This window comes from Gymnoscopelus braueri, assembly GCF_963280865.1.
Source record: "Gymnoscopelus braueri genome assembly, chromosome: 5".
Classification (NCBI taxonomy): Eukaryota; Metazoa; Chordata; class Actinopteri; order Myctophiformes; family Myctophidae; genus Gymnoscopelus; species Gymnoscopelus braueri.
Window position 1 is genome coordinate 8,427,546 of NC_137606.1, and position 20,044 is coordinate 8,447,589.

At 42.8% G+C, this 20,044-nt stretch overlaps 1 protein-coding gene across 1 annotated transcript in view; it reads left to right on the top strand.

Moving 5' to 3' along the window:
• Positions 1-20,044, top strand: part of elna (elastin a) — a 115,854-nt gene that overhangs the window by 23,975 nt on the left and 71,835 nt on the right. Inside the window, exons 3-5 of the mRNA XM_080428676.1 lie at positions 3,188-3,235; positions 6,253-6,348; positions 6,951-6,977. Of these exons, the coding sequence (XP_080284802.1) occupies positions 3,188-3,235; positions 6,253-6,348; positions 6,951-6,977 (171 nt within the window). The remainder of the gene's footprint in view (positions 1-3,187; positions 3,236-6,252; positions 6,349-6,950; positions 6,978-20,044) is intronic.

Sequence of the window (20,044 nt, forward strand, 5' to 3'; positions counted from 1 at the left end):
TCATACAGAACAATGCACATACAAAAACCAGGATTACATAGTACAGCGACACGGTGAACTACATCAAATAGACAGAAAACTCATCCCAACGCCAGCACCCTTGTACACTCTGCACCCTGTGCCCAGCCCAGCAGCCTTGGGACAGTCAATCCTATTAGGTATTCCCCAATTCCAATTAGCGTGCAGGATCCTCCTGTTAACCTTTAAACTCTGGGAAAAATGTTATACACAATGTGAAGTAGCAATATGTAAGGTGACTTATTATCTCCAAAATCACACCCCCGCAAAATAGGCACTTGAGCCCCAAAGTCGCGTGATTGTGACTGATGGAGCTGCATTCTTATTGTAAGATCACTTAGTAACCCACAACCATTAAAATAGGCCCGTTCAGCCCCCAAGTTACATGATTGTGGATAATGGAATTGTATTGTTATTGTAAGGTGACTTAAACTTTCAGCGCATCAATCTCCTACATCAATCTCAACCGCCGACTCAACGAAAATAAAAAAATCCACATTTAATCCCAGAGACCAGAAAGTAAAAAAATACCCTTGCATCACTTCCACCATGGCCGCCAAACGCCCCATAGTTTAAATCACCCATATCACAAAAATGTAACCCCAGGTCCCACATGCGCAGCGTTCCGCCCGATAATGTCACTCTCGCAGTCTCCCCAATGTCATCTTCTCACCCCAGCCGTGCCGTCCAGTCAACAGATAGCTGTATTTCCACAACAGAGCGCTCCACGGGCGATCGCAGGCGACAAGTTGTGCATCCAGACGAGTTGTACAGCCATCCTAGACCTAGTCATGACGTCCCCTCCTTGTAGATCTTTGAAAAGTTGTCGTCACGTCGTGCCGATGTCCATGATCACCTACACAGTGGACCCCCCACGTCTCAGGAAGAGAACATGATCCGTACACCCACCGCAAGGCAAAAACTTCCCCGACCGCGCATGTCCTTCCGACGCCTGGCTCAGTATCCCCGGAGACTTGCGCCCCCAAAAAAACAAACCAACGCGACTGCCGACTTTGACGCCATAATGTGGTATCTGAAGACCACAGACTTAAAGGTTTCTATTGCTTTTGTAGTTGCCAACAACGCCATATTGCAGTTAAGTTTGATGTCCCAGTGGTGAGAATGAATGGTGGTAGAATGAATTTGAGTCATCACTCCAGCAGTGAGGTTACTTGCATCCGATTTATTGCATAAGTACAAAACAGTACAAAACAGCTCCATGGACCCTGAGGTCCTCTCAGTCAGCCTGCCGGCCACTGAGTCACACTAAGATGCATTTCGGTACAGTTTATATAACAGAGAGATCTAGAGAAGGTACATGTGGGTGTGTGAGCTTCAAAGGTGAGCCCCCCCACCCGGCACAAACAATAGATCACCCTTCGAGCCCCCTGATTCAATTTGCACCTGTATGAAGCAGGAAAGGGGATGGAGACAGATGCATAGACCTCTGTCTCCCAGCTAAACAACAAAGAGAATGTTAATTGTACCCCCAACCAGCTCAGACCAAAAGGCACCTCTGAATACACTCTTGTGTCTGACTGTAGGCTACCTGTAGACTTGTGAAGTTAAATAATACTAGCAAATATGTATGTTATGTTATCAAATATACTACAATACAATATCTTATATCGGGGTCCCCAATCTCTACCTTTAAAATTTCCATTAATTTAACTCTGAGAATGTACAAATGGAACCAAAATGGGCCCGAAAAGGGTCTTTTTGTACTCTCTCACAGTCACAGACCCTTAAGTGCCATTTGAACCTCATGGTGGTCCCCGGACACGTTGAGAACCGAGAAGCCAAAACCTTCAGAATACAGCCACAACAACGTCTGTTTCCCCTTAGAGGAATTATAGTCAACTCAAACTAGGGTTAGTATTACTGCACACATGGAAACAAGCATGAAATTGCTCAGTCCCTCAAGGCATTAATGTTTGTTCGTTTCGGATTAACTTCAACTTAATATTGTTACATCCCAAGTTTACACCAGGTAAACTGTCCCTTATAGTCTGTTCTTTAGGCCTGTCTGACATTTGCAGTGTGAACAGATTGTAGCAGGGGTGGTGAGTGTATTTGATGTTGCGCGTTGCCTTGGCTATATGCACGGCCTGGCGTACAGTACATGTTTGGTTCAGGAGGGAGGGAAGCTCATCTCCGGTGATGTGCTGGGTAGTCCGCACCACCCTCTGTAGCGCTCTGCGGTTTGGGGGCGGTGCAGGTTCCATACCAGGCGGTGATGCAGCAACCCAGGATGCTCTCAATGGTGCTGCTATGTAGAACATCCTGAGGATGTGGGGGCTGACCCTGTCCCTGGAGGACGTCTCATTGTCGCTGATGAGCAGGCCCATCACTGTCATGTCATCAGCATACTTACAAGAAACATACTGTACAAGATGATGACATTGGAGATGTGCATGGCCACACAGTCATGTGTGTACAGGGATTAGAGGAGAAGACTCAGCGGGTCATTCTCACCACCTGGCCACTGCCCAACAAGAAGTCCAGCCTATTGTGTGCGTGTGCGCGCATGCGTGCATCATTGCTTGATACCTGTAGGCACTCTTGTTGCTGCATCTACTTATGTGCACATGGTATCACCTACTGTACAACTCTATGGGGATAAAACCTAGGTCATTCTGCCCAGACCTGTAGGCCTACAGTACATGTTTTCCCAGGCATCAACCGTCTCATTGAAAGCACAGCAGTAAGGCAGGTCATTTCGACATGATGACTTAATGATGGTGATTTACTGTTTAGAGGTGGAGGCTAAACTGCATGAAGACGAGTGGGATAGAATTATACTCCTGACTTTCTATCATGCTGTGAGACTGATTGTTTTGTCCACTAATGCATTTGTAACGTATCTCTTCTCTTCAATAAAACTCTATTGCACATAGAGTCAGGACTAAAAGCTAGATTTCCCCCCCCTGACAGGCAATTACTTTCCGCTATTATTTTGTTGTTATTCATAAAACCCTTCACTTCTTTTGAAATGAATAAGTGAAATACTGTAAATAAATAAGCAAGCAAACAAACAAACAAACAAACAAACAAGTACTGTATAACAAATCACACGCAATATCTCAACAACAGTAAGTAGAGTATGAACATAAAAATGTGTGTTTGTATTTTGTACCATAATTGTAATGCTGTGTTGTTGTTTCACCAGGCGCTGCGGGGGGAGTTCCTGCAGGATATAAACCAGCTAAAACTGGAGGTTTGTACTCATCAACACTGTCTGGAGCCATGATTTCTATCTTCTGTTGAAATGAGGCTGTTTGTCATTCTGTCAGCAATGACTCAATACACTCTACCATTATCAAATCAGATAAGACCATGACAGTTCATTATTACATGTCTTGTCTAACTCAATATCTGATATATTGGTGCAATTCAGCCACCATACAGTACATCACATATAGCACACGTGTACATTAAACATATTTGTATGCCTTAAACCTTATTTTATATATATATCTGCTGTCCAGCAGCAAGCAGCTAACTCCAAAACGCCCATTTTTCAGGAAATGAAAAAACTAAAAATATGTTTTTCAGGAAATGAAGAAAACCTTTTAAAACAAAGCAATACTGCCTCATCAAAGTTGGCATAGTGACTTTATTATTGTCAGATACTTGCATGTGTCATTATATTATCAACACTTTACCCAAATCCAGCTAAAGTGGAGTAAGGAGTTTTGTCCGAACAGAAATCCAGCCTATCGCTGCTGAGGGAGAGATTTCAAATGGGTCTAAATTCCCAAAAGCTAACAACGGATCTCCAAGCTCACAATGCATCACAACGTGTGATTTAATGCCCTGATGCTTCATGACACTTATTATATAGGCCTACAATAATAAACTAGATAACTTCTGCAAAGAGGGGTTCACAGAGTTGGAATTTCAGTAGAACTAGCGCGACAGAAATGCTATGAACTCCTTTCTTGTCACAATGCTCTCCTCATTAAACACTTCATAGATTTTAGAAATAGAATTACTTGTTTTCATAACATTAGCGTCAGTGCTAAGTTTGATAACCAGGTACACTGCATAGTTTTAACAGACTACGGGGGAAAAACCTGGCGTCGTTACTTTATTTATGTGCTGCTCCTCTGTCTGTGTGCACGTCACTGCCTAGTGCACCCTTTACACAGACGTAAAGGGTGTTCAATAGCGTTGATTTATGAAGAAAGAAAAAAAAGCTGAAAATGGAGTTACAGTAGCTGGTTGCTCCTGGACAGCGACGATATAGACTAAATAGTCAATCTACAAGTTCATAAAGTGTCACAAAGCGTAGTCATTATTGAAAAATTGATTCGTTGAAGAAAAAGTTAACAAATCTATTGAAAAAGCTAACAAATCGATAGTGTACAGTAAAATGTACAGTAATGTTGCCAAAACCATACTAATCAATGAAATACTTATTTCATACAGCATCATCTAGCAGTTTTTTGGTCATACACTTGACTACAGGCATAAAACACCTCTGTATTTATTCAATACAGCATCATCTTTCAACAATCAAACTCCATGCTGCCACCAAGGGCCCTGCTGTCGCTCTCTAAACGGACATGATGGCCTGGCTGGGCTTTAGAGAGCAAGCCCTGGTGCATCACAGCCACTGAGACACTGATAGCCAAAGTGGCTCCTCTATCTGCTCTGTGTCTTATCACACATGCATGGGAGACACACACTCTGCAACCGCACGTACAATATACTCCACTGTAGCTCTAGAGCATTAAGCAGGACATTAAGGGGCGCTTGGCCAGTGACCTCCTCACTGGTTTTTGACACGGTGGTGACTGGGGAGTGTCCTGGCACCAGTGTAAGGCAGGGGTGGGCATTCTGGGCAACCTTGTCGGGCACATGATCACTTAGCCGTTTTCCACGGCTGGTGTGATCACCCATGTGCCAGACAGTGAAAACCCACAATTGCTTTTATGTCTTATTAGTGTAAGGCTTCAAATTAGAATAGAATAGGTCAATGATTAAATAGTAAAACCTAATGAACCAATAATTGTATATTAATAAGATAAATAAGACACGTTCTGACTATCTGGGGAGAAAAGTTGTATGCACACCAACGAAAATGGTTAATAATGGTTGTTTTTGATCAACTCAATTGATCACGTCAGTATTATGTAATACTGTTTGGTGCAATAAACGTGGCATTTGCATAGTGGTGGAAAAAGTATTCACATTTTTTACTTAAGTAAAGGTATCAATACTGCAACGTAGAAATACTAAGTAAAAGTCTGGAATAAAAAATGTACTTGAGTAAATGTACAAATGTATTGGTATCAAAATGTACTTAAAGTACAGTACAATCTTTTGAAAATAGCAGATCTACAAGCTCTGTGAGCTTGTAGATCAACTATTTTCAAATGGCCGAAATGTATATACAGTAGGGTTGAAGTGGTTAATGTATGTTTTGTAATAATAATCTAAATCTACAAAGTAACTAGTAACTAAAGTTTCCAAATAATTGTAGTGGAGTAAAAGTACAATATTTGCCTCTGAGATGTAGTGGAGTAGAAGTAAAAGTACTGAAAACTGGAAACACCCCAGTAAAGTAAAAATACCTCAAAATTTTACTTACGTACAGTACTTGAGTAAATGTATTTTGAATTACATTTCTGAATTCACCAAGCAGATGCCTTGCTCAGATGTACGCTCAGCGAGGAGCTGTTAGGGGTTAAGTGTCTTGCTCAGGGACACTTCAACATGTGGATGCATTGGCGAGCGGAGGGTTGAACCAGTGACCTTCTGTTCTGATTACCAGATGGCCTCTCCACCCACTCAGCTATGCCCCCCCCCCCCCCCCCACTTCCCCACTTTGACTAAAGACACGGAGAGAATGGTGTTTATGATGATGACGAGCAGAAAGCAGCTTATCAGCTTGTTAAATGCCTCTGTGCACATTAACTGTCATCCTGAGTTTCCAGAAGGTGGCGTACACACAGCAACCACAAACACATGTAAAGGTGTCATAATTATTATGTGCGTCCAGTTCAAATCCACTGCTGAGCCATGATCAAAGGAAGCTATGGGTCAATGAACCGGAATGCCACGGGTACGCCACGTTCTGGAAACCTGGGACCTGGTAGATTATCAGTGTGTTGTTGAACACTGTCGATGATGATGATGACAGCAACAGTGATGATGATGATGATGATGATGATGATGATGATAATGATGATAATGATGATAATGTCTTGCTGTGTGTGACGTGACCAGGTGGAGGCTATGGTGGAGGACGAGGTGTGGGTCCTGGAGGTTTGGTGCCTGGAGGTGTTGGAGCTGGTGGCTTAGGAGCTGGAGGACTGGGAGGAGGTATGGACTTTAACATCTGACATTAAAAGTGACTGGTTTGGTGCTGGACTATTAAATAAATAAACGTATTCCCCCAAAATGTTTCATGATAGTGGGTCGCACTCTGTCCCTTTTATGCCCATAAATGTAGTTCCGTGTGGCCAAATATGGAGTCCAGGCCAGACTATGACGTCATATTGATGAGAGTACTGCATATATGTTTTTTTTCCGGATTTATCAAAAAATGTTGTACAACCGCCAATCTGATTGACTTCCCACTCTGCACATCACTCCCTTGGGTCCTTGGCAATACACACGCCGAGTTTGAAGTCGATCGGTTGTACGGTCTCCAACTCTCCATACAGTTTATGCCCATATGTGGGCATATATATTATATAACCTTGTGTGAGGGGGGCCTTGTAGAGGCCCGAACCTCTTGTACAGTCTCACAGTTAAATTAACACTGAGATCCATTTGTACACTCTCAGAGTTTCAGACCTGTAAGGGGTCCATTAGGGCCCCTGGTGGACCCCCGACCAGACCTTGATAAACAGTGCTCTAGTGTTTTACGACATCAGTTTAGTAATAGTTTATTCATTTTGTTTTCTTTCTTTATGTAACAGGGGCCGGTGGAAAGCCTCCCAAACCGGGTGAGTGGAAACATCTCCACATGACTTTATTACTGTCCATTTTATGACCCCGTATTCATACAGTAGTTTTTAAGACATGCATGTTTCTTATTATAAACTGACCCAGAATGACGTGGGTCAGTCGTGTATCCATATATCTAATGTACACAACTTGGTACTGTACCATAGCGGAAGGAAGGAAATGATGTGTGTTATTGTGACTTAGGGTACAGTAGGTGGCGTATAGGTGTGTGTGTGTGTGTGTGTGTGTGTGTGTGTGTGTGTGTGTGTGTGTGTGTGTGTGTGTGTGTGTGTGTGTGTGTGTGTGTGTGTGTGTGTGTGTGTAATGCATTAAGCCCACATGCCAACACTGTGGGGTGAGACCCGTCCATTCACAACACACAGCACAGTGGCTAAGCAACAGCAACTACTTTTGATGGGCTGTCACCCTGGACTCCTTATCACCCCCTCCCCCATGTTTTCATGGTCGGTTCACACCGGCTTGGCAGCCTGTGTGGGGACGTCCTGTCTGGGTGTGACCGACTGACCGCACAGAGGGCTCCGCCAAACCTCCCTGTTTCCTCTACTGTATAAGAAAGCCATGTTCAGTGTTGCCGGATCTTGTGAGAGAAATAAGCAGCCAGGTCTAGGAAAACAAGCCCAACAGAAGCGACTATTTGCCAGACCCAGGGGGTCGGTCTACAGGAGGCTTTGTCGGTCGGTCTGTCGGTCGGTCGGTCGGTCGGTCTGTCCCTCTTTTCCTACCCAGCCATTCAGATTTCAACCACTAGGGGTCTGGCAGAACCAGGTCTCCTGGTCTTGTTTAGGCCACATGAGCACTTAAAACCTATATACTGTATACGTCGGCTGTTTGAAAATAGCTGATCTACAAGCTCACAACAGCTTGTAGATCTGCTACTTTTCAAAAAAATCTTGAAATAAAATGTGGAAAATTTTGAATATTTTTGTAACATTCTAACACAAATCTGGGACAGGGCTCCCAGGCACAAAGAATTTTCCGATTGAGGGGTTAGGGACAAATACATATTAATTTGGGGGTCCATGACATTAAACCACTGGTTTAAATAGAATAAAATAAAATATAATTTGGAAGCAAGCTCAAATAAGCAACTACACTTTAGAAACAAGCCCCAAAAAATATACTGCAAATACCAATATTTACAAACCACTTTACAGAAAAACAAGCCCAGAGTCGCTTATAATAAGCGGAAATGGCAACACTGGCTATGATTGGCAGCCTGCAAACTCCCCCATCATCATGCGCCCGACAAACAATGGTGCCAGTGCCACTGATTAATGTTATTGTAACGCGGGCACTTACAATATCTGGAAACCTACCGTGTTGAGTTTCCACCACAGCCCCCTTCTCCTCTCCCCCGTACTCATACTGCCACTGTAAATATTTTTCTTCGCTCCGTTTCGGACCGCGAGGGTATTTGGGTGCATTAGCAATGGCTTTTTAAGCCATCATTTAATTTCCAAAAGCAGTGCTGATTCCATCTGGGCCCAGCTCGACGTGTTGGGAAAGATAAGGGACCGTGTAATCGTCGTATAAGTCCTGATAAGACCTGGAGCAGATTACTGTGCCCCCCCCCCCCCAATCTCTTAATAGGTCATTGAGCTGTGAGAGAGTTGTTTTGTATTCTTGGCCTAATTTCAGATATTATGGGGGAAGTTGACTTTGGCTGGGGTCAACAGAACAGCATTTCTTGAGAAGTAATGCCCTGGCTTTTGTATGCACTTTATTTTATTTCTCTCTCTCTCGCCCGCCAGGGCGACATGGCAGAAATTAGATTAGGGTAAAGAAAAAGAGAGAGAAAAGAAATGGATGCTGTTTCAGTGTAGGCACTGGCAGCACTCAATGCTTTCATGGATACTGTAACTGGAACAATAAGTGCTTTCTAACACGAAAGCCACCTATTACAAGTGTAAGAGAGCAAAACGTACTGTAGGTCGTGTGTCAGCATTGGTTAACCCTTTAAGACCGGGAGCGCATCTGTGTCATTTAAGATTTCTTTGGCTATTCAAAAATAGCAGATATACAAGTTCATAGCGGGGCACCGAGTGTATTTTTGAAAAATCCTAAAAATGTGTGCAAATCTTTGAATATATATATTTTTAAAGCGAACATTTTTAACTCTGTTACAACTTCTGGGGGTCCCTGGAACAACATATTTTGAGATGGGGGTCCACGGCCAAATACAGATCTGCTATAAAAAATAGCAGATCTACAAGCTCATAGCATGGCACTCAGATGCTTTGCCAGTTTGAATGGGTTAAGATTGCACAACCTTTTTGAAATGGAGAGATTAGTAGCCACAAAGGGGTTGTAAGTAACATGCACCTTTATGGCTGTAAATGGGTGATTTGTTTTTGTACCCATAGGGTCTTCCAAGGAAGGCAACTTCAGATTATATATTTTCATTCCAACATCAGCTATAACAATTAACAGTTTGGAGGAAGAATTTCATTTCTTTGGACTACTTAATTTATCGTTTTCAAATTTCAAAGGCACAGACAAACCCCAGGGTTTTTTTCCTGGGTTTTTTAATAGTGTGAAGGAGTCTAGGGGGTCAGGGGGTCTGTGTGTGTAGGGGGTCTGTGTGTGTGTGTGTGTGTGTGTGTGTGTGTGTGTGTGTGTGTGTGTGTGTGTGTGCGCGCGCGCAGCTAACCCGACACATCACTGGACCGATCAAGTCAAGTCGTTTTCACACATTTTACAGGTTTTGATATATTTCACTTTCATTTTATAATGGAAATCAAAGGGGCACCTGGTCAGTCTGAAACCTCACCCACATCCCTATGAGTCCCTTCATGGATGACTGATACCATAGATGACTGACATCATAGATGACTGTGACATCATAGATGACTGACATCATAGATGACTGTGACATAATAGATGACTGTGACATCATAGATGACTGACATCATAGATGACTGACATCATAGATGACTGACATCACAGGCTAGCCACATGAAGTCCATGATCCACATTGGAACTACGCTGTTCCCATGTGGATCCACATGATTAGATTCAATTTTTTCTACAGGAGGGTTTTTGTCTCTTTTCAACCAAGTGACTTTCTGCATCCCAGTGTGAACTTTCCATGACTATATAAATGCACTTCAGAATGTTGTCAGTGGAGCAGGTTGAAACCATCTGCTTTAGTTAAGTCAGTGTTTGGCGTATAATGAAAAAGACTTGCCAAAATGAAACTGTACACTGCTAGCATATAGGAAAAGGTTGACCCATCTCTGTTAACCTCCAGTACGTTAAGGCAAATACCATGCCTAAACAGATGTGCAAGCTGACGACGACGTTCTTTTACACAACACCTGCAGTATTATCTGTGCCCCCCCTTTTAATACACATACCTATACAGACACAGCTACACACACACACACACACATTCAATTCCAAAGTCCTACCATTCATTGTACAAACGTGTGGCGAGTATGTAGTCGCATTCCACAGATGCACACCTTGCTTGGCCTGTAATGGCGTTTACAGCCAGGCAGCAGCTGGCGATCGGAGTGGCGTGACTGTAGTGGATTGCGGAGCGGCTTGTGCCAGGCCTTGTAAATGCTAAACTAATTGTGAATCTTGTCAGCATCCGGCTTTGACAAAGACATGGAGAGCCGGACAAGGGGAACTTTTCTCTCTCTCGCTAAACAGCTGTTAGACACTTCCCTCTTTTCCTGCATTCACTCAAGTCGAAGGTGGATTCAATTCTCAGACCTTGTTTTATTGCCAAACTTTTTTTTTTCAGTTATAACCTTGTGTCACTAACGGTTAGCGCCGAGGCCATGGAACGAGAAACATATAAGTTGGCTGGTTTTTTAGGCCGTTGCTGTAATTTCATTATAGCAACAAAATATTCAGTTACACGTTGGCGGGATTTTGTTCAAATTGGGAAATCAACGCGTCCACATTTGGTTTGTCAGTGATTTCTCTGAGGGCCAGAAACACTTGAAGATGATAAAGCGATATGTCTGTCTGTCTCTGAGGAATGACTCGAGCTGCTTCAGATAACAGCCATCATACGGCTTCTATGACCTGCAAGGAGAGATTAGAATGATTGACTGAATGATGTGTGTAAGAGGTCAGATGGTAGATAAAATATGACATGTTCAAAGTAGTAGAGATCAAATGAGATCGCTCTGCCCTAGATCACAGATATGGCACACAGAAGATGTGTGGAACAGCGCTACAGTCTATACCCAAATTGCAGTGTGGGTTATACTGAGATTTATTTCGTTTGCGGAGCAATACAGTACATATGGCAGCTCTTTATTAGGTAATGCTCCACATTGCATTGACAGTATAGAAATATAGGAACATTTCAATAGGAAGCTGCATCTACCACAAAATACTTCCACGTGTTGCTGTGCCCATAGACAGACAGACAGACAGACAGACAGACAGACAGACAGACAGACAGACAGACAGACAGACAGATCTACCTATTATAATACATCATTTATATTGGTTAATGTTTTTTATGTTTTGTATTAAATCATTTAAATCTGCAAAGTAGCTAAAGTTGTCAAATAGTTGTATATTGTGCAAATATTGTACAAGTATAATATTTGCCTCATGATGTAGTGGAGAGTAGAAGTATAACGTTTTTGAAAAAGTGGAAATGCTCAAGTAAACTGAAGGTTCAAGGAGTTTTATTGTCATTCCAGACAAGTACGGAACTAAATGTGTTACTCTGGTCATGGCAGAATGAATTAAAAGAATGCACCTATATACTACATAAAAAATACCTAACACTATAGTGCAAATAAAGCAATTGCACTTGCCCACTAAACAATTCAAAAGCACATTAAAAACAGCCACGTTAAAAAAATAAACACTGTTCATATACGTATAAAGTACAGAACTTGAGTAAATGTACTTAGTTACCTTCCAGCACTGTAAACGGTGGAGGTAATATGTAAGTCCTTATGTGGGGATTTAGAAATCAAAAGGCCCCACCTGTGGTTCATCTGCCCCTCTTCTGGTTTAGATCAAAACTCTTCACTGAAGAAGTGAGTTTACTTTACAGGCCTGGAAAACAGGAAGAGGAGAGAGAGGAGACAGATAGATGTGAGGAAGAGGATGAGAGTCATTAGCCAGAGGAAGATGATCTGGGAGTGTGTCGTTGGGTCGTCTCCTCCTGCAGAAACATGTGCTTCCCATTAGTGCAGCTCAGACCCTGTCTGCTGAGCCGTCACACAGCGTGCGCATGTGAGAGCGCATGGCCATGTGTGTGTGTTTATGCAAATGTATGACCATGTGTGTTATCTATGTTACAACAACAACCATGTGTGTTCGGTGCGTGCACAGTATATCGTCGCTGTCGGGTGGAAACCTTGTATGTCCAGAACTGTACCCTTTTTTTAATCATAAAAAAGTAAGTGAAATATGCACCCTTAAGTATTCCACTTGACATTTTTACTTTACTTGAGTATTTCATTTTTTCCCCCGATACATTATACTTATACTCCGCTATATCTCAGAGGCAAATATAGTACTTCTTACTCCACCACATAAATTATCTGACAGCTTACTTTGCAGATTTTGATTATTTCATACCAAACATACATTAACTGATAAATAAAGATGCGTGCATTAAAGGGATAGTTCACCCCCAAAAATGGGTTTTTCTATCGATTACACACCCCATGACTTGAATTCGTGGAGATTTTTTTCATTCCTAAGCCAATAATTTGATGACCGGCGGTGGCTCCGGTAGGAGACACAAAGTGTCAACTTTGAGTCTTCTACCGGAGACATTAGCATCTTTCCACCGGTCATCAAATTATTGACTTAGGAATGAGACAAAAACAAAAAATCTCCATGAATTCAAGGCTTCATGTTGTGTGTAATTGATAGAAAATAAGTATTTTTTTGGGTGAACTATCCCTTTAAGCCCTATATACTTCATCGAATGACAAGTTGCAGAAATAACAGATCTGCTATTTTAGCTATATTTTAATATTTTAATGATTTCTTTTTTGAAAGGTTTTGCCTATGTTTTTCACTCATAATGACATGCCCTAAGTAGGGAGGACAGGTAGGAAGTGGTTAAGTGCACATTCTCAACATGTGTATTTCAGTGTTGAAATATCCTCAGCCCCTCGACAAACACTCCACAAATCACTCGTTGCTCCTTGAACACACCAGAGGCCGACACCGTGACAGATGGCATTCTTGCGTATTCCCAGGGATGGAAGAAGTACTCACATGTTTTACTTAGGTAAAAGTATCAATACTGCAATGTAGATCTACTCTGTTACAAGTATAAGTCCCGTATGAAAAATGTACTTGAGCAAAAGTATCAAAATATACTTAAAGTACCAAAAGTAAAAGTACTCATTGTGCAGAATATCCCATTTCAAAATGTATAAAAAACCTTTTGAAAATAGCCGATCTACAAGCTCACAATGCGTCGCATCGCAACGCTTGTAGATCGGCTATTTTCAAATGGCCGAAATGTATATAGGGCTGAATGGTTGTTTTGTAATAATAATCAAAATCTACAAAGTAACTAGCAACTAAAGTTTTCAAATAACCATAGTGGAGTAAACATATAATATTTGTCTCTGAGATGTAGTGGAGTAGAAGTAAATGTACTGAAAATTTTAAATACTCCAGTAATGTAAAAAATACCTCAACATTGTACTTAAGTACAGTCAGTTACAGTACTTGAGTAAATGTACTTATAGTTACTTTACACCACTGCCCCCCCCCCTTCCACTGTCCTGGCTCTGTCCTCTGCTGGGACCCGGGGGCCTGGCTTTACAGACGGGAAAAAAACCCCAACATTTTTTAATATCGCAGACCCCCGAATCAACCTTAATACCTCACCCCCCTGACCCACTTCCAATTTGTTCTGTTTCTCTGTTATTGTTGCGAATGCCTCCGTCTGATGATTAATCCTGTGTCATTTGCGAGACTCTTGACATTAATTTCATGTCATTTCCAGACTCTTGTTTTCTCAACATTTCTCAACATCATTGCTTTTCGGGGAAGATGTTATGAAAGGATCACAAAGAATCTCGTCCATTCATCCAACGAAGGACGGAGTACACTACGCACACTATTTAGCATTGTATCGCCGTGTCAGCGTACACCGATAAGAAGGTGCCGTGAGATAAGAGATTAGCTGTTGAACCGTTCCGTTGAATCACTCACTCGGACCATGTTAACCACATGAACCCTGGTCTGGTCTCGCAAGCCAGAGAACTCTTCCACAATCTTCGAATCTGTTTTGTCATTTCTGTTTGTAATTTTTGTCTTTAAAAGATATTTTGAATGTGTGAAAACGACTTGACTTGATCGGTCCAGTGGTATGTCGGGTTAGACAGACACACAGGCCCCCTTCTAACGGCTAGACTCCTTCACGCCATTCAATTGAGTATATACATTGATTATATAAATGTCAATGTCCGCTTTATTTTCTAAAACAAAAAGATAGTGAAATGTGCGCATTTTTCTGTATGCGAACCTTTTAGTTTTTTTATTTTTTGCTCATTTTCAGAGCTCCCGTACACACTGTTCAGTGGAAGCATTTGAAAACTGTGGGAGCCAACAGTCTGTGTCGAGAGACTACATGAACCATAGCCAGAGTCCCTATTCTGGGCATGTCATAATTCAGCGAAAATAGCAAACATTGGCGGTTAAATATAGCCGATCTTGTAGATCGGCTATTTTCGGTGAAGAGATTTGGCGTAGAGGTTAAAAAAAGGAGGGGGCCCAAGTACAGACCCCTGCATGGGGGAACCCCGGTCAGACAAGTATGTAGGGTTTTAAAAGTGGTTAAGGAATGGTTTGTAACTCGGTAATTATTTCCCCTTTTTGGTAAACTTTTAAAGTACTGGTGCACCACAGCTTCCCGTTGTGGCAGGCCGCTCATAACAATGTCAACGCTGGTCCTTTTTAGCTAGCAGGGACCGTGGTCCCTTCCCTTCCCAGCAGCGCTGGCTGTCGGTTGGGTTAGGTTTTCTCAGTTTGTTGGCTGTGGGGGTTGATGAGCCATCCCCTGGCGCTCTCGCTTCAAGCCTCTCCCCTGTTCCGTCTGCCAGCAGGTCTGGAGCAGCTCCTCTTCTCGCTCCTCCAGTCCATCTGGCACTGGGGCCTAAGTGTTGTTTATATAGCACTGGAGAAATCTCTTGCCTTGTACTTCCCTAAGCGTCAGCGAAGACAGATCACCCCTGGAGAGACCCCCGGTTACAGTTATTGGTAGAGGTGGGACCCCGGGAGCCTCATAGGTCACGGGGGAACTACTTTGATTTGTGGCTTTGGCGTGAGCCAGCCAGCCTAGCCTGGCACTCGCTTCGCTCTCCAGGTTGATGGAAGAGTTGAGGCTCGCGCTTTTCGGGGAGGAGGAGGTCGTTTGATAATGTGTTGTTATCTGAGACATCTATCTACCTCCTTGGGTTTGGAAGGAGTTTTGTCATTTTGTGGCCAATCAAGACGGTCAGGTATAATGTATCACAGGTTTGTTGCGGTCTGTCTGACTTGTTCTTGCTTTGGAGAGACGACGTGTTTTGTCTTGTAGAACATTGTTACTTAGCATTTCCAATTATGAGGTCATGTTCGTTTAATCACCAACCACCACTGGATGTTCCTGGGGTTATTCTCATCTGGAAAGTTTAGTTTGCAATTAGATCACTGGCATATTACACTGCCATGCAAAGCCTGAATGTTTGTCTATTCATAAGTGTCAAAGTGATACAAAATGGCCAAGTGGGTTATAGGTATATAAGTGATATTTCACTAATTGTACATGACTGTATTCATGAGGTAACAGGCTCTGTGTGTAACTGTAGTCTTGGGTTTTCAGATGGTGTCGTACCTGTTTTCTGTTCCGGTTGGTTTCCCCGTAGATTTGTTTGATTGGCTCGGCAGCCAATTTGAACTGGAAAACGCATACGAAGGCCTAACCCAAGCCTACAGTTAATATTCACAGAGGCAATTGTTTATACCCACAAATAATGATGGCCGACTGGACCTTTAACACAAATAAATAATGAAATAGCTTAGTGGGTATAGAGGCTGTCTGGGAATCAGAAGGTCACCGGTTTACCTCCCGGCCGCCCAGCAGTATACGTGTCGAAATATCACTGAGCTCTCCCCCCCCCGAGCACCTCTCAGCAGCCATCAGCTGCATGGGTGAAGCTGAAACAGAATTTTCAAGGGGATTAACCTTCTTTTTCAAAATATATATAAGAACAGTCTGGAAAAAAACACAGCTAATTTTGAATTCTAATCTTACAGTAACAGGTGTGTACATCAACCACGCAGCATACAGTACACACGGTGTGAACTGGATCTGTGCTATTTAAATGAAATGAAACTGTAGGTCGTTGTCAACCTTACCCAGAGTGTGTGATTGCCATGAGGGAGTAGGCCTGCGCTTACGTCAGGCCTAGCAGCCATGTGAAATCATTGCAACATCAACTCCAGAACGGTCCTGGATTTGTTGCAAAACCACAGCACCCCCCAAAACAAAACAAAAACTCTGTTTTAGAGCCGTTTTGACCTTTTTAGTTTGAAATGACACGCACATGAATTAACATGTGGTTCGTTAACCGGCGTTTCACCATGTGGTGTCATTAACCAAATGTTTCACCAGCGATGTTAACATGTGGTTGTTTCAGCGTCAGGGCATTGACATGACTACATCTGTCCGTGTGTGTGTGTGTGTGTGTGTGTGTGTGTGTGTGTGTGTGTGTGTGTGTGTGGGTGCTCTCTCTCAGGGAACGCCCCCATGTGTTCACCATAAGCCCCATTTACATACTTTGTCGTGCGACGGTGTCACGTGGCCGAACATAGCAGATCTACAAGGCCACACGACGCCTTGTGTTGTGTGGCATTCGCATCGCGTCGTGACCTTGCACATCTGCTATGTTTTTAGCGTGCAACACGGCCATACGACGAGGCATAAATCAGAGCCATAGAGACATACCTCGCATGGTTAGGTTATGATCATACACTGTGTGGTGTAATCACTGTGGAACGCTTGACAACGTGTTGGAGGCCGACTCGTTGAACCCCGGCATCGCTGAGCGTGTGCGTGTGCGTGTGCGTGTGCGTGTGTGTGTGTGTGTGTGTGTGTGTGTGTGTGTGTGTGTGTGTGCACGCACGTGCACGTTCCGGAGACGAGTCGACCTGTCTGAAGGCTAGTATCTTTTCTCAACCCTGACTTGTCAGAAAAGTATTCAGTGGACAGGCGGTGAAATGCATATGTGCACCATCTGGGAGATGTAACATGCTCAGCCAACTTTACATACCACGGCCACTGGCTCCTTTTATTGACTTTTTTTGTCTTGTCTTGCCCATGCCCCATGATTTGCTCCACTTGATTCTCTCATCAATAAATGCTGGTTAAGAAATTCATAGTTTGTTTGTTTGTGAGTTTTATACATGAGGTTTTGGTTACCTAACACGCCCTATGTGCTTGTGCTTTACGCGTGCATATACATACTGATGCTTGTGTGTGTGTGTGTGTGTGTGTGTGTGTGTGTGTGTGTGTGTGTGTGTGTGTGTGTGTGTGTGTGTGTGTGTGTGTGTGTGTGTGTGTGTGTGTGTGTGTGTGTGTGTGTGTGTGTGTGTGTGTCCATGTGTTTCTATCCAAGTAGGGACCAAAATGTCCTCTGGAGATTAGTAAAAACCAGTCAAATGTGACTTATGGGGATATTTTTCCGGTCCCCGTGAGGACAAGGGTCATTTTCAAGGGTCAAGGGTCATTTTTTCATAGATAGAATAGATCTTTACTGATCCTGCAGGGGAAATTCAGTTGTCATACTGTAGCTGCACAGCTGTATTAAACACTATTATATATAAACCCCAGCATCCGTATTCTGGGAAAACTTTCACAGAAAATAGCAGATCGACAAGCTCACAACGCGTTCCAGCTATTTTCAGCGAAGATATTTAATGTAGAGCTAAAACAGAAAGGTCACTAGACACCAGACACTGTATGGGGTTTATTTGGTCAGACACAAATAGGGGTATAAAGAGATACATCTAAGCTTCAATGAATAATAAATACATAAATATATACTGTAATAAGAGCGAGTAGTAATATGAAACCGGTAGTAATATACTGGGATTAGCAATAAAGTCTTGCTTTGCCCTAGCTCTGCACTTGGACCTCCTGGTATTTGCACGGTGTATGAGCTATTAACAGGTATATATATATATATATATATACATATATATACACACACACACACACACACACACACACACACACACACACACACACACACACACACACACACACACACACACACACACACACACACACACACACATATATATACATATATATATATACATATATAAGAACGGCTTTTAGAGCTAATGTTAAAATTAGTAGAAGATTCAGGGGTTGGGGTCAGGGTTGGGTTTAAGCAATTAGGGGTTAGGTTTAGGGTTGGTTTTGGAGTTGGGATTAGGCTTTTGATGTCCCTGTGCGCGTGGATAGTGATACAAGTGTGCGTGCGTGGGTATGTGTGTGTGTGTGTGTGTGTGTGTGTGTGTGTGTGTGTGTGTGTGTGTGTGTGTGTGTGTGTGTGTGTGTGTGTGTGTGTGTGTGCGGTGTGCGTGTACGTGCATGCGTGCATGCGTGCATGAGTGTTTGTGTATTGTATGTGAGATAGAGATAGAGAGTTGCATGCTTGAGCATGCTGTAAACTGCATGTGCCAAGCCATCATGGACCCGTGACATGAGCAATGGTTGTAGGGATCCTCTGCAGACATACTGAGAGGCTCAACGTTGGCACAGGAACTGCTGTGGCATTCCTTTGGAATCAGATGAAAAACAATTCGATAGCCGAGCCTCTCATCTGCACAGAAGAAAAAATAAAATAAATAAAATATACTAGTGTTGTGTGTTTGAAAGGTGATAGCAATGGCGTGTTGAACTCTGAAACGTATGTTGTGGCATAAACAATAACATCATCAATGAGAATAGCTGCCACTAAGTGAGCCATGAAAGTGTCTCATTTTCTTTTTTTATTACTCTATTAATTCCTGGGCTTTGTACCAAAGTCAGAGAGAGAAAAATGAAAAAGGAAAAGAATTGCCCTCCCCCCCAAAAAAGCTTCCCTCAGTTGTCTCTCTGTAGAAGTTCTGACAGTTCAGTTGTGCACTTGGGGTCCTTCTGGCGAGGCCCAAAGCTTTGGGACCTCTGGTTGACAGTTTCAATGACTCCATGGAAAAGGAACAGGAAGACTTGTTATAAAGACTCGTACCGCCGATTGTTGGCCAGGGAGAGGAGCCGTTTGTTTGTGTGTGTGTGTGTGTGTGTGTGTGTGTGTGTGTGTGTGTGTGTGTGTGTGTGTGTGTGTGTGTGTGTGTGTGTGTGTGTGTGTGTGTGTGTGTGTGTGTGTGTGTGTGTGTGTGTGTGTGTGTGTGTGTGTGTGTGTGTGTGTGTGTGTGTGTGCGTGCGTGCGTGCGTGCGTGCGTGCGTGCGTGCGTGCGTGCGGGCGGGGGGGATTCGTGATGTTTAACCCATTTAAACCGGGAAAGAATCTGTGTAATTTTTTGATTTCTTTGGATACTCTAAAATAGCAGATCTACAAGCTCGTAGCGCGGCACTGAGTGACGCGCTACGAGCTTGTAGATCTGCTATTTTTGAAAAATCGTGAATGTTTGTGCAAATCTTTGTACATATATTTTTAAAGCAAACATTCGTAACTCAAATCTTTGCTTCTGGGGATTCTACAAATGTCTTCTAAATCCTACAGTAAAAAGAAAAAACATAATGGTTCTATATCAGTGGTTCTCAAACTTTTTTCTCAAACTTTTTTTCATGTCAAGTGTATTTGGCCGCGGACCCCCATCTCAAAATATGTTGTCCCAGGGACCCCCCAGAAGCAAAGATTTGAGTTAAAAATGTTTATACGCTTTAAAATAAATATATATATTCAAAGATTTGCACACATTTTCCATATAGTGCGGCACCGAGTGCTTGTATGTCTGCTATTTTTGAATAGCCAAAGAAATCTTAAAAATGACACAGATGCGTTCCCGGTCTTAATGGGTTAATTAGTCCAGCATGCGA